We start from the raw sequence: 16,253 nt of genomic DNA, 5'->3' as shown, positions 1-16,253 counted from the left end.
TTCTAATGAATTAATGTAAGACGAATGAGGGAGACAGAAAATCATCATCACACCACCACAGTAATGGTAATAACTCAGGTAAGAGTCACTGATGAATGCTAAATCAAGCAGGTGAAAGTTTAGTCAGAAGAAATATTTTGTTTCGTCTCAAAGTATCTTCCCCAAATATTTAGTAATGACAAAGGGAAAAATAGTGCCCTTACAGTGGCAGACACCACCCTAATCAAGAGATGAAGGTTGACATCACCAGTGATACAAACTGAAATAATGTTTCCCCTAGGGGGTGCACCAAGAAAAGCACATCACCTCTGGGACATCCTTCCCTCTAAAGCACATCTGAATCTGAACATGAGAAACATCCACAAATCCAAATTGAGGAACCTTCTAAAATTCCTGATGAGTACTCTTCAGAAGTGTCAAGGCCGTGAAAGACACAACGTATTTAGGTCAAATTAGAGCTGGACATTTGATCAAGTCAAGTCTTACATATACATTTTAACTTGTAAAATACTTGCCCAGACTTTTTAACATCATGCCATCACTTCGATTTAAATAATGTCCCAGCCGGGCATGGTGGCTCACGTCTATAATGCCAGTAATTTGGGAGGCCAAGAAGGGCGGATCATTTGAGCTCAGGAGTTCAAGACCAGCCTGGGCAACATGGTGAAATCCCATCTCTACAAAAAATACAAAAATTAGTTGGCCATGTGGTGTGTGTCTGAAGTCCCAGCTAGGAGGGGGGCTGAGGTGGGAGGATCACTTGAGCCTGGGAGGCAGACGTTGCCGTGAGCCAAGACTGCACCATTGCACTCCAGCCTGGATAACAGAGTGAGACCCTGTATCAAAAAACAAACAAAGAAACAAAAAAACAAAAATAGGAGGCTTAGGCAGGAGGATCACTTGAGGTCAGGAGTTTGTAACCAGCCTGGCCAACATGGTGAAATCCTGCCTCTACTAAAAATACACAAAGTTAGCCAGGCATGGTGGTACACGCCTGTAATCACAGCTCCTCAGGACACTGAGGCAGGAGAATCACTTGAACCTGGGGGGCAGAGGTTGCAATGAGCCAAGATTGCACCACTGTGCTCCAGCCTGGGCAACAGAGCAAGACTCTGACTCAGGGGAAAAAAAAATAATGTCTCCCTAACCCCCTTTGTAAGAACGATGAGATAAAAATATTAACCTCAAGAAAATGAAGCTAAACTGGCAAAATGAAAGACTGAGACAAATGAACTATAGTATAGCTTCATAGCTATTTCATGAACTCTTTCTTCAGTTTGGTGCCAGTAAAGGTCCTCACAGGAAGACTCCTCAGCAGCCTTTTGATATCATATCCTGGAATTCTCCCAGGGACTCTGTCTTCCCTCAACTTGGTAGTTACTACCACCCAACCCACCCAATCCTTTGAGGTTAAGGTCCCACAATACTATGAGAGATACTGTCCTCAGTTTCCCCAACTTTCAGTGTTTTAAAGCCTAAATAAAGACCCTTTAAATGTTAAAGGTTTTGTGGTCATCTGAAGAAATAGCGAGAGCCAAAGTTAAAGAAATCAGTTTTTCTGAATCTTAATGCATTTTTACACATTCATAATGTATATTTTATTGTTCCTAATTCCCTTGCTGATATATGTAAAACAATGACAGAGGAGAAAGCCCTTGGAGCACAGAGACCTGGTTCAAAACCCAGCCCAAATGCTTCCTAGCTGTGTGACTTAGGATAAAGATTCACTTCTTCCAGTCTCAATTTCCTCAACTGCACATTGAGAACAAAATCAATCCTTAGTCCCTAGGATTGTTCTGAGAAGTCAGTTAAATGACACAGCAGCTATAAAGTACCCAGAGGCCAGGCATGGAATAGCTACCTACTGGTATGACACCTATTGGTATGGTACTATTCCACGCCTGGCCTCCTTATGTGCTTCATAGCAGCTGTGTCATTATTAACTCATCTGAGAATCTGGTAAGGTACCTTTAAGAAAATATTGAGAACTGGATAACTCCCTGCATTTCCCTTCTACCTTTCGTACCAGCAAGGCAGGAACCACATTTTACTCTCAGCTGTTATATCCATCTTTGCCTAGGTTACTGACATAATTTTCTTCTCTCCCTAAACTTTCACTGCAATGTACTTAAATTCTTTTCTGAAATATGTAAGATACTAGTGGTTCCCTATATCTTCCTATGAAACCACCCACTTCACTTAATTTTGAGAACAAATATAAGACTGTACAGGTAAAACTACTGTGTAAATTATAATGTGCTATTAAGTACAAAATGGTGGAAGGCTGTGGCTTCTTCAAAACTCAGACCATCTGTACTTCAAAAAGCATCATCGGCTAAGTAATAAATATTTTATATATCACAGCAGGTCATCTTCCTTTCTTCTACTGTTAAAGTCAACTTTTTAAAAGGCTGAACATTTTATAGAATTAGCCAGAAATGATCTCTCTCTTCACCTTATGCTTTAATCAGATGCCATGCTCAAATAAGAGCTAAGTAATAATTAAGGATCACATCTTGTTAAACTTCTGTCATGCACAGATAGCACATCTGAAAATAATCACACTTTAAAAATAAATCTAAACATATTATTCTGAAAAGCACAACTTCAAACACCTGATAATAGTTTAAAACCATACGCTGTCCCTCCTAAAGTCCTATCTAAAGGAAACAACTGTCTCAGATATTTTAAAACATTGATATATTAAAGGGTAACAAGTTATTTGTAACACTATTTCAGAATTTTAAACTCTGAAATAAATGAAAAATGACTAAGAATATTCTAAGAGGTATATTATAACACCTGGGTTTTAAAACATTCTTGAGGGTCATTTCAATGCCCAACCCCAAATTCTAAAAACATTATTATAATATCATTTCAAACATAAAAATACAAGATTTCACACATATCTGTTACTATAAATAAGATTTCAGCTAATGAAGAACATATTATAAAAAATGTGCATACCATATCACGGTGCTCCAAGTTAACCCCACATTTCAGTAACTCTTCGACGATGTGTACATGCCCTTCTTTTGATGCAGATATAAGTGCTGTCCAATTATCCTTGAACACATATTTTTAAAGTTACCATTTTAAAACCAAAAATAACATTTCAAAGTAAGAAAAACTAAAATTAAATGTACATACCAAATGATCATACCAAATTGACATGATGTGACCTATGCTGACTAAACTAAAGTGATACTGAAGCTCTCTCAAGAGTCTGTCCATTTGCATCACTAATAATGGTGTAAACACGTTTTTATAACTGCTTGTTCAGTCTTCTCACTGGACTTCTAATCATGTACTATGTTTTTAAAAAGGAGAAAAGATGATCATCAAAACCTCAAAGCTAATCCTCATGGCTAGCAACCATTACTATAATATGCACTGGAATTAAAGAGACTGTAATCAGATTTAAAAGCATATTCACAGGCTACCAAACTACAGAGATCTCATATGATGTGTTAAGAAACTTTGTGATATGGAAAAAGAACTATTCTCCTTTATTTTGTAAATAAAGGACACAAGCATCCTATGTTAACTTTTATTCCTAACTGTAATTTAACTCAAATGATCATTCAATTAAGAAACAAAATAGATGTAGCTTTGTGACCCTGAAACACAATTCCAAAAATACAGGAAAAATTAGAGGAAATGTAACTTTGTGGAATGTTGATTTATCCCTGACAAGTGATATCAGAAGGGAACATATCTTCCTGGGCGTTATCATGTAATGACATTTATAATATGTTACCACTATGGGGAGTTACTTAACATGACTCATATGTGGATATCATCAAGGCAAACACTTAACCACATGTACACAGGCTCTCTATTCAGCCAGTCCTATCCGTATACAAAAACCAAAGAGCTGAGATCCTTCATTGATAGTAAAAAATTCCCTCCTGTATTACTCTTCAAAAAAAGTAAACTGATATAGCCCGCTAGGCAAAGTTGAGATATATGTAAAAGTTTTAATCATTACTTTTGAATCACTTCTGAAAAAAAAAATAGCAAAAAGAGCGTAAATTATGAAAAAAAAATAGCAAAGAGAGAGTAAAATAATGAGTTAATTATTTTAATAGATACCAAATCTTCCAGATTGCAGTTAGCTCCATTCTTAATTAACTCCTTCACTATCTCCAGATTGCCTTGCTCTGCAGCTATCATCAGCGGAGTCTGGCCACACTAAAGAGTAGAAAAGACACAGGGAACTTATCAAGACACTGTACTTTTATTAAAACATCAGTTAAAGATAGCACACATTTTCACAAATGCATATTAAGCATTAGTTAGTTGTGTTTACTATATTTAATTTAGAAACAGCTAAGTTTCAGTTTACTAATAATTTAAAAGTCAAAGAAAAATAAAACATAACTTTCTTCCCACAGTATTAACAATCTGACACAAACCCTGAGTGATGGCAGGGCAGGGCATGCCTGGCTCTTGACCCAGCCTATGCCACTCCCAGCCTTAACGTGCCCTCCTGCTCGTTCCCACCTCTTTACTCATCCCCTATCATTGACTTTTCCTATACTAATCCTTGTTTGTAACCACATTTTTATTGTGTGATTAACAACTGATTATTGTCTGTCTCACCTAAAGGCTGGGAAGCATGTCAGTTTTGCTTACAGGTTTAAAACTACATATCCAGTGTGAGGGACAATGACTGCCACACACGTTCTTAAATATTTTCTGGGTAAATGAGTGAGCAAAGTCTCAAAGAATTTAAAAATCTTTTAGGCACAACATCCAAATAAGCAAATAATTATAATGATTAGTGAAATACAACAGATGCTATTTTAAGAATAATACAAGTAAGGATTTAAACACAAACACTGGTTTAAAGTTCAAAAATCGATCACATTAAATACAGACATTCCTATGTAAGGACAGATACTAAATTATATGTGGTAGCCACATATCATCCAACCAGGGTCATTAGGGAATGATGTATTACACATAGATTTTCTGGGTGAAACAATTTATCCTCTCAACATTAAAGCTGATTATAACTTTTAAGATAATCATGATTCCAAAAACCTATGTGGACACTGCTACCTGTTAAACAGATCACCTTAAACATTATGTTTATAATTCTGAGTCATAACTACTAACATTCATTATTATGCCACGCATGTCTCTGTCAGCTCTAGGTTCTTTGTTAGAAATTCTATAGAATTGTTCTCCCTTCTAATCTACTGGGATAAAAAGTAAGATATCAAAGTTATTGATTAGTAGAATATATAAATTAAAGCAACAAACTCTAAATTCATAGTCCTGAGGATACATCAATTTTACATCATAGTTTTCAAAATTACAATTCCAAAGACTCAGGGAAGTTTTCTGTTTACTCTCTGGGGTCACAGTTACATTTCAGATCTTCCCATAGAAAAGTATTTCTAGATAATGAGAGAAAAACATAATATAAATGTTTTAATAATAGAAATGTTATAAATAACATACCTGTAACACAAGTAGGAAAGATGGCATAAATTTGACAGTCTAGAAACATGCCAAATGAAAGACGCGAATGGTCATTATTTTGTCTTGCAGAAACTATTAGTTGTCTACCCACTACCCAAAAAGACAGGGCTTGTTGGAGGTGGCAATGAGCTCAGCTGAAAAAAACACCCATGTTCAGCCTCACTTGCAGCTGGAAATAACCCCAAAACAATGCCCTGGCTAGCTCTTCCAGGAAAGCTCTGCCAGGGACGAATTCAGCTGGTCTGTGCCTTTTCCTTCTTCTTGACTGACACTGAGACACAATGCTACAGCTTCTGCAACATGACTGGAGGCAGTAGGCACACACTGAGGAGTGGCCAGAAAGGAAGGAGCTTGGGTCCTTGAGGACATCCTGAAGCCATCATATCAGCCTTGGAATGGCTCATCTAGCTTGTCATTATGTGAGAAAAATAAAACTTTAATTTGTCTAAATCACTGCTTTGAGAGCAATTCTTAACTGATATACCTTTTGTAGCTATGCTATCCAAAAAAATAATGACTCTCACAAAAGGCTGCATAAAGTTTTACTGGATCCCCAAAGAGAACGATTGTTACTTTAAAAATTGGGCCTGAAAACAAAGCCTACTTGGATTCTCCTAGTTCTTAACCAGTCCAGTAACTACAGTTGTAGAGATAGAGTAACTTATGTCATGACAACTTCATTCCTCTACTTGAAAATAAATTGATAAAGATCCTTTCCATACCTGACCCCACAATCCCAGCAAATTCCATGCCTATCTCCTTCCAGAGAACACAGGATTACATAACCCACATAACCCCTGCCCTACTACTTATAGTGACCTCAAGCCAAAACACAGCAAAACAAAACAGAACACTGCGCTCACTGAAATACCGGGCTTCATCTCAGCTTTCCAGAAGACTGCAATGCAAAAACAGCTATTATTCAAGCATCTTTTGGCTCTTCCCAATTTCTAGATTCCCATTTCTATTTATTTAAGGGAATGAGACCTAAATAACCACTGTTTTTTTAAAGCAGTCCTTCTGGAGGATTTATACTTCTTCGAATAATTATGGTGAAACTAAAACATTTTGAAATCCTCCTTTGAAAATTCCCTTAAAGTCTACTTATAGGCCAGGCACAGCGATTCTCATGCCTGTAATTCTAGCACTTTGGGAAGCTGAGGCAGGAGGATCACTTGAGCCCAGGAGTTGGAGACTAGCCTGGGCAACATAGTGAGACTTCATCTCTACAAAAAAAAAAAAAATTAAAAGAGCCAGTCATGGTAGCAAACACCTGTAATCCTAGCTACTCAGGAGTCTGAGGTGGGAGGACTGCTGAAGCCCAGCAGGTAAAGGCTGCAGTGAGCTGATCATGCCACTACACTCCATCCTGGGCAGAAGAGCAAGACCCTATCTCAACAAAATAAAGTTCACTCATAAACATACAGCAAAATCCACTGTTTAAAGTCTCAGTTCATTTTCTTAAACAGGAGAAAAATGGCTAGCCTCAACCTTATACCAAGGAGACGTGAGAGTGACTTTTTGTTCCTTTCAAAAATAAAAATAAAAACCCTTCGCTACTCTACAAAGGACAAAGATTTGCCATCGAGAAGACTGGCATCTAGTTTACAAATAAAGCAACAAAAAAAAGGCAACTAGAATTCACTGTTCGTTGACCAATTATGTGCTAATAAGCACAGTATCAGGCCATTTTACCCCTTTTTAATTTGTTTATTTTCTATTTTTTAGAGATAGGATCTCAGTCTGTTGCCCAGGCTGCAGCGTAGTGGTACAATTGTAGTTCACTGCAGCCCTGAACTCCTGGGGTCAAGTGATCCTCCCACCTAAGCCTTCCAAGTAGCTAGGTCTAAAAGGTGCCACACCTGGATAATTTTTTTAGTTGAAGTAGGGTCTCACTACAGTGCCCAGGCTGGTCTCAAACTCCTGGACTTAAGAGATCCACCCACCTCAGCCTCCCAAAGTGCTGAGATTACAGGCATGAGCCACTGCATCCAGCCTACCCACTGGATAGGCTTTTTTTTTTTTTGAGACGAAGTCTCGCTTTGTCACCCAGGCTGGAGTGCACTGGCACAATCTCAGCTCACTGCAACCTTCGCCTCCTGGGTTATTTTAATTGATCTGATACTTAAGAATCTTTTCCAAAACTTATAACCAAAACATATTAACATAAAGTTACATAAATACATTTTAAAACGAAAAAGAAGGGAAAACCCCAAACAATTTTTTGTAATTCTATAAAAATTAACACCTTATCAGAAGAATGCTAAAAAAAAAAAAATACCAACTTTTACACTGAGCCATAACTGAGCAAGCCCAGGTAGTTTCAAATTATCACTTTAAAACTCCAATTTAAATTAATACAGTATTAAACTGGACATAATGTTAATTAATATCCACTAAACGCTTATCTCACACGACGCTAAATTAAGCTCTTTGCCCCCGTGCTTCACTCCTTATGGCGGTAAGATTAACAAAATTTTACATTTACTGACGTGCTATTTTTTTCCTTCTAAGTGAACCTATGCTCTCACTGTTCCCTAGACGAGTGTCTCTGAAGTAAAACTTACTGTTTCCAAACTATCTTACGGTTATTCCAAACATGCTAACATACGCTGACAAAATGACTACTTCTGTAATTCTTTTATTACAATTACTGATCTCCAGTTACAAGTGTTACATCTTATCTATGTACAACTTAACTATTCATAATCATAGAAGGGGATAATGATGTTAACTAATGAAAATATATTTTGGTCAATATAGAAACATTGAAAATATAGGCACTATCTATCATTAAACTTTATTCTGAAGACTCAAAGAAAACTCATAAAGCTTAAACAGATTATAATTTGTTCAAAATCAAATAGAGCAGAGTTCAAATATGGACTCTACCAAACAATATCTTGGATAGGAAACCGAGGAATTAAGTCATTTATCCATAAATAATGATAAATAACAGTAATATTCTTTATATAGCAGCTATGCAAATTAAATGAGTTAAGACACAGAAAATATATACCAGGATATTTGCATAAGTACTCAGTAAAAACATTAGCTAGCATAATATTATTGTAATAACATTTTTATATCAAGACTTCCTTAACAACTGAGTTAACATTAAATGAAATTAGGTACTCCACGTCAAAAAAAGTAATAATAAAGTAGTTACTAAGTCAGTTCAGCAGCTTTAAAAACATGTATATGTCAGGCATGATGGCTCACATCTGTAATTCCAGCACTTTGGAAGGTTGAGGCGGGCAGACAGATTGAGTCCAGGAGTTCGAGACCAGCCTGGGCAATAAGGCAAAACCCCATCTCAACTAAAAATTAAAAAAATTAGCCAGGCATGGTGCTGCACACCTGTCCCCCAGCTACTTGAGAGGGGGCTGAAGCAGGAAGATCACTTGGGCCTGGGAGGTCAAGGCTGCAGTGACCCCTGATTCTGCCACTGCACTCCAGCCCGGGTGACAGAGTGAGACGCTGTCTAAAAACAAAAAACAAAAGCAAAACCATTTATAATATTTGAACACCCATGTTTATAGCAGCATTATTCACAACAGCCGAGGGATGGAAGCAACCCAAATTTCTAGCCATAGATGAACAGATCAAGAAAATGTGCTACATACATACAATGAAATATTATTCAGCCTTAAAATGGAAGGAAATCCTGTTACATGCTATAACATGGATGAACCTTGAGGCTATTATGCTACCGAAATAAGCCAGTCACAAAAAGACAAACAGTATTTAAGTCAAATTACATGAGGTATCTGAATAGTCAAATTCATACAAATTAGGGAGAGCGGGAAAGGGAGAGCCATTGTTTAATATTGTTTTGATTTTGCAGGATGAAAGAGCTCTGATAGGCTGGGGACAGTAGTCACACCTGTAATACCAGCACTCTGGGAGGTGAGGTGGGCAAATCACTTGAGGTCAGGAGTTCGAGACCAGCCTGACCAATGTGGTGAAACCCCATCTCTACTGAAAATACAAAAAATTAGCCAGGTGTTGTGGCACACAACTGTAGTCCCAGCTACTTGGGAGGCTGAGGTAGGAGAATCACTTGAACGCAGCGGGCGGAGGTTTCAGTGAGCCGAGATCATACCACTTCACTCTAGCCTGGGCGACAGAGTGAGACTTCATCTCAAAAAAAAAAAAAAAAGAAACAGTTCTGGAATCTATTTTCCAACAATGCAGAAATACTTAATATTCCTAAACTGTATCCTTAAAAATGGGGAAGATGGTAAAGACAGTAAATTTTATAGTATGTGTTTATCACAACAAAAATTTATAAATAAAACTCTTATATGTCGGGCCGGGCGCGGTGGCTCAAGCCTGTAATCCCAGCACTTTGTGAGGCCAAGGCGGGTGGATCACAAGGTCAAGAGATCGAGACCATCCTGGTCAACATGGTGAAACCCCGTCTCTACTAAAGATACAAAAAATTAGCTGGGCATGGTGGCACGTGCCTGTAATCCTAGCTACGCAGGAGGCTGAGGCAGGAGAATTGCCTGAACCCAGGAGGCGGAGGTTGTGGTGAGCCAAGATCGCGCCATTGCACTCCAGCCTGGGTAACAAGAGCGTAACTCCGTCTCAAAAACAAAACAAAAAAAACTCTTATATGTCTACACACAGATATATATGTAAGCAAAAATATACAAACATGTAAGTATATATACATACACATACACATATAGCATAGAATAAAAACTCACTCCTTATTCATCTTATCTACTGACAAGAAATATACCCTTGAAAATACACACAGTTCTAAGAGACAGGGTTGTTTTCCTTAAGTTTTATAAAACAAACACATACCTTGACACTTACAAAATTTACACAAAACTGTTCATTTTTAGCACCTAAAATGTCATGCCAAATAATAATAGCTTGGCTCTTCATAATGAACTAGGATACACATTTTTAAACTCCTAACATTGAGTAGAAATATCTGAGTTAATGTTTATTAACGTGTTACTAAATATAACACATAACCTATTTAACTCTCTAATAAAGTGAAATGTGTTTTACAGGTAGAACCAAAATAAATAATATAGAAATTGTTTTAAATATTATTTAAAGATGTAGGGTTTTTATAATCCCAAAGCGTACGGGACAAACAGTGGAGGAAAACAGCTGGCGTTCATTAAAGCAAGGATTTCAACAACCCGTGGTTTCTCATCTGTTAATCAAGGTCAGGTCCAGATGATCTCCAAAGTTTCATGGAAGAACTTGATTTCAGTAACCAAGCTTCCTGAATAGTAAGTCAGGGGAAAAATTAATAAAGCTAATTTCAATAGTCAATCATTTATATACGTTAAAATGTACTCCAAAAACATGGAATTTGAAGTACTTTTCAAACGTTATATCGTAAGTATAGTCCAATATCACTAAGGGTTAGAACTACCTATTTCTTACACACTTTTATCCTGTACATAGTAGGCAGTCAACAAATCTTTGTGAAAGAATTTAATTTTACAAACTTGGGCTTACCTCATTTCTCTCATCTACATCTTTGCATTTTTCAAGAAGAGCTTTCAGGGCAGGAATGTTTTCTTCCTCTACATAATTTATTACACTCTGTGATATCAAAACTGACATTTTCACAGAAAGCTGCCGTTCACTTCAATATCTGTTAATTAGACAAAATACACATAATTTATAGTTAGAAAAGAATTAAGTTACCATTAAATACAGTATCCTTCTTAACATAAACCTCATGCAAGGACACCTCCAGTGGCAGAAGTGAAGACATGGCTTCTGACAGCTTCAACAGCTCAGGTGGCAAAAAGCCACCAAGATGTCAGTTCTCTAGGTTCACACTCACCTCCATCTTATCCAAACACCAAACTCCGGATCCATCCCCATGCTTCCCTCCTCCTCCTGCTGTCACCATCCCAGTAAACGGCAGCTCAGGTCCATTCCTCCAAGGCCAAAAACCTTGGAATTGACCTCTTCCTCTTGCACCCTACACTCAATCTATTAGCAAATCCTTTTGGCTCTACCTGTAAAACACATTTCACATCTGACTACCACTCACCACTTCCATCACTGCCACCCGGGATGAGCCACAGTGACTCTCACCTGGATCACTGTCATCACTTCCTAACTGGCCTCCCTACCTCCACTTTACCTGGAAGAGTGGATTTTAAATGGTCTCACTGCAAATAAATAAGAAGTATGTGAGGTGATGAATATGTTAATTGGCCTGATTTAATCACTGCACAATGGATACATGTATCAAAACATCACACTGGACCCCATAAATATATATAATTTGTCAATTAATATTACATTAAATTTTTTTTTAACTTTAACATACATCGGAATCACCTGAAGAGCTTTTAAAGCAAGTTCCTGGGCCCAACATCAGAAAGTCTGGCTCAGCAGGTCTGCGTGGGGACCCTTACTCTGCATCTTTACCCAGCTCCCTGTGACGCTGACACCACTGAGGAAGAACCGGAATGTGGGGAGTACTAAGTCAGAGCATGGCCTCTTTTATTCGAAGCCCTCTAAGAGCTTCTCAGAGTGCTCAAAGTAAAATCAAAGGTTTTTACCTTGGCCTAGATGACTCTAAGTGGCAAGCCTCTCACCTGTGTTACACCTGTGACCGTAGCTCCTACCACTCCCTCTCACCCTCCTGGCTGCCTGGCCATGCTGCACACTGTCCCACCTCACCAGGCCTCTGTGCTATTTTTCTGTCTGCCTAAAATTCTCTTCCATAGGACATACATGTGGCTCACCCCCTGATCTCCTTCAGGTCACCTGGTTAGAAAGTCTCACCTGATGTGGGAGGTGAGGGCACCAAGCTCACACAGGCTTCACTGGCCCTGCACTCTCAACCCTTTGTCCTGCTTTCACCACTCTCCACAGCACTTGCCACCATCAGAAAATTGACATATTGTTTGCTTATTGTCTGTCTACCATAACTACACTTTAAGTTCCAAAAAAGTAGGAATTTTATTATATTCAAATGGACATCCAAATGCAAATAAACAAACCTCAATCCATACTTTGTATCACATACAGAAAATACAAAACTTCTAGAATAAAACATAAACGACCTTAGTGACCAGAGATTAAGAAGGATTTGATATAAGCATTGTGCATGAAAAAAGAAAACTGATAAATCAGAGTTCATCAAAATTGAAAACTTCTGCTGTTACGAAAGTAAAATTGCTTGGGTCTGATAAATCCTTTTTCCTTCCTTTTCCTCTACTCTTGAACAGGACCATCCATAACTGACATCCCATGCCCATTCCCCAGCTCAATGCTGGAGCAGACAACTTGTTTCTTGTGTTTCACAGGTGGAAAGGAATCATGCCTCCCGATGGACTACACCCACAGCCTCTCGTATCTGATTTAGATGATGAGATTTAAATGAGACTGTGGACTTTGGGTTGATGCTGAAATGAACTGAGACTTTGAGGGAGGCCTTGGGATGGAGTGAATATGTTTTGCACATGGGGAAAAAAGTGTATCTCTGGGGGCCAGAGGGCAGAAACCATCGTGCTATATGATTCTACTTATACAGCATTCTGGCAAAGGAAAACTACAGCGGCAAAAAACAGATCAGGGGCTTCCAGGGTCTAAGGCAGGGGAATGAGATGGCTACAAAAGAGTGCAAAAGAATTTGGTGAGTTAATGGGTGTTCTATATCTTGACTATGGTGGCAGTTACAGTCATTCATTTGTCAAAATTCAAAACCATCCAATAAAAAGTGTGAAGCTTATTATATGTAAATTATACATCCATATACCTTACTTTCAGAGAGTATATATTCATAGCAACTTAAATCTATACTCCTGGGTTGGAAAATTTTATTTTAAAAAATGATGTTATTTGATCCAATAGTTTCACTTCTAGGAATTATTCTAAAAACATGAGAAACATGGACAAAACTTTGAGATTTTAAGTAAAACAATTTTATCCATAAGAACAAAAATCTTAGAAATGGATATTATATAAATTACAAAAATTCACAAAGTAGGATAATATACAGTCATCAAAATGTCTCAAAAATGCATTACAGAAAAATGCTCATAATAGAAGAAGTGGGTAAAAGATTAAGAGCTATATATACAGCATCTCAGCTGTTTTAAATATATATGTTTTTTAATACTGGAAATAAAAAAAAGAACAAATGGTAATGGGCATTAGCGTAATTTTGTTTTCTTTAGAATCTTTATTTCCTGCATGTTCCGGAATGTGATACTTCTATCATTAGAAAGCAGTGAGGGATTTTTATTAGCAGTCATCACCAACACCCACCTTCATTGGTTCCCATTCCTCAGTAAGGCTTGCGGGATCTGGCTGTCCCTCTATACCAGCCCCACTCACCTACAGCCCAGCCAAGCAGAAGCACTCAAATCCACCCCAGTCCCCCAGTGCTGTTCCACGCCCCTGCCTATGCTCAATTTGGTCCTTCCAAGTAGAACACCATTCTCATCTTTATTCTACCAAGACATCCATCTCTCTCTGAGTCGCACAGCTACCATCTGTCATCCAGTTTACCCCCTAAAGTGTGAGATCAGCCAACTTCATGCTCAGTGCCTTAGTTTAGGCCTTCCCCATCTATACTAACCAGACCCCTAGGTTGCAAGAGACTAATTTAAACTAGCTTAACCAAAACAGAAAAATGTATTTGAAGGATGCTGGTTTATATCCCATAAACACACTATGGGGAGAGTGGGTGCCACTGGACCACAAATGCCAGGAGGATTCTCTTTCTCTACTCGCTTAATCCACTTTCATTCTAGACCAACTTCTTCTACACAAAAAGAAATATGGCTTCCCACAGCTCACCAGCCTCAAATCAGATAATTCATTCATTTTATTTATTTTGAGACAGGGTCTCACTCTGTCATTCAGACTGAAGTACAGTAGCACGATCACAGCTCACTGCAGCCTTGACCTCTCAGGCTCAAGCGATCCTCCCACCTCCTGAGTAGCTGGGACTACAGGCATGCACCACATGCCCAGCTAATTTTTGTAGAAATGAGGTTTTACCATGTTGCCCAGGCTGGTCTCAAACTCCTGGGCTCAAGTGATCCACCCGCCTCAGCCTCCCAAAGTGCTGGGATTACAGGCGTGAGCCACTGCACCTGGCCTAAATCAGATAGTTTCTAACAGCAGAAAAAGCAGGCTATTACTTGTTCCCAGATCCAAAAGTTCCAGAAAAGGGCTCTGACTGACCAGGCTGGATCTGTTGCACACCCAGAGGCAATCAACTAGAGACATGAAGTTGGGACGGGGTTACAAGGTCACACAGTATTTGCACTGCTTCCAGAAAAGAGTAAACAGTTGTGATGCAGACATCAATTCTAAAAATGTCTACTACACCATCTTTCACCTGGATCAATGTCACAGGCTATCAATTTTTGCATCTTCTCTCCAGTCCTGCCCCTCCAATCCATTTGCCACACCGAAGCAAGAGTGATCCACAACACATTCCTCTAGAAACCAAGGTTGGGAAGACAGATGACAGCCTTAATACTTACAAGTTATTCAAGGAAATTATGTCCTCTGAGGCTTTTAAGCCGTGGTAAAAATGCAAATATGCAATTCCTATGGAAAGCTTTGCTCTCCACTAAGCAGAGTGAAGACTCGGTAAGTTCAGTCCTTGATTTTGCGGAGGACATGCAGATCCTTCAGAATCTGGCCCCATCTTACCATTCCAGCCTCATCTCTTTCTCCCCCGCACACACACAGTCACATCTACGCTTCCAGCACCAGCCAGACTGATCTACCCTGCCCCACACTTTGTTCTTTCCAGACCTTTGCACTTAATGCCCCCTCTGCTTACAAAGTCCATTGTCCACGATATATATGCCTGGACAGCTCCTACCCATCCTTAAGAACATGGCTCTAACAGATCTTCTGGAAGCCTTCACGGACTGGCTGCTTACCCCAAGCTGGGCCAGGCCCTGAGCTCGTCCAACCCGGTGTATACATCTAGTTGTAGACTGCTCACATCACACTCAACTCTCCTCTCCATTTTACTTACTCTCTTCACAACTCCCTTAGACTACAAGTTCCTGTGGCAGAATCTGCTTTTTATCTAGCATAATGCCGACACAACAGGGGGTGAGAGGGAAAAGCAGCCCCTGACTGTCAGGAGCTGACCTGGCATGCACAACCAGACTTGGTGTTCTAAAGTAAATGCAACGATTTCAAAGAACACCAACATCAAACAAGGTCACTCTGTCACCAGGATAGGAAGACAAAAATAAAACTACTCTGGAATCATCTGAACACAGACCAAATCATGAACATTACCCAAACCACAAAACGCTCAAACATCTTCCTATCATGGCTAAGATGAAGGAATGCTGCTCTTTATCAAGTACAGCCTCAGCCTTACTCCATGCCTCTCTCCTTTTCATTAAGATTTTAAATCTCCAATTGCAGAATGCCCACTCCCCCTGCTTCCTATAGCGCCCAAGACTGAGCAAAGCTTTTCTTCCTTGAACTCTTCCCCAAATCACCTAACATCAGCTCGAATCTTCTAAGTATTTTCTAACAACCTCTTACAGAGATCTCCCATAGTTCCCTAGGATAGGCATTCTCCTTCATTGCAGGGAGTTAATAAGACCGACTTTGTTCAACTGTAAGTATGGTCCTAGCAGCCTTTGACTAGAGGGGCATTGACAGTGTTTGATCAATTTCGCTGAACAATCAATTATTCAATGTCACGTTTGTAGGCACATATATAAGTACCCAGAAATTATAAAACAAAATTAGAACATTAAATCCACATC

At 38.9% G+C, this 16,253-nt stretch overlaps 1 protein-coding gene across 24 annotated transcripts in view; it reads right to left on the bottom strand.

Moving 5' to 3' along the window:
- Positions 1-16,253, bottom strand: part of KIDINS220 (kinase D interacting substrate 220) — a 118,196-nt gene that overhangs the window by 96,517 nt on the left and 5,426 nt on the right. For 18 of the 24 annotated variants that reach the window (XM_017964569.5, XM_078349994.1, XM_008981167.5 and 15 more), the window contains exons 2-4: positions 10,987-11,125; positions 4,096-4,194; positions 2,968-3,066 (exon numbers count right to left, since the gene is read on the bottom strand). In XM_017964569.5, the coding sequence (XP_017820058.2) occupies positions 2,968-3,066; positions 4,096-4,194; positions 10,987-11,094 (306 nt within the window). In that variant the 5' untranslated portion in view covers positions 11,095-11,125. The remainder of the gene's footprint in view (positions 1-2,967; positions 3,067-4,095; positions 4,195-10,986; positions 11,126-16,253) is intronic. The other 6 variants (XM_035273293.3, XM_078349989.1, XM_078349991.1 and 3 more) reach the window with 1 other exon arrangement.

This window comes from Callithrix jacchus, chromosome 14 (genome assembly GCF_049354715.1).
Source record: "Callithrix jacchus isolate 240 chromosome 14, calJac240_pri, whole genome shotgun sequence".
In the NCBI taxonomy this organism is placed as follows: domain Eukaryota; kingdom Metazoa; phylum Chordata; class Mammalia; order Primates; family Cebidae; genus Callithrix; species Callithrix jacchus.
Note: the sequence above shows the minus strand (reverse complement) of the source record. Positions and strands in the feature narration are given on the sequence as shown.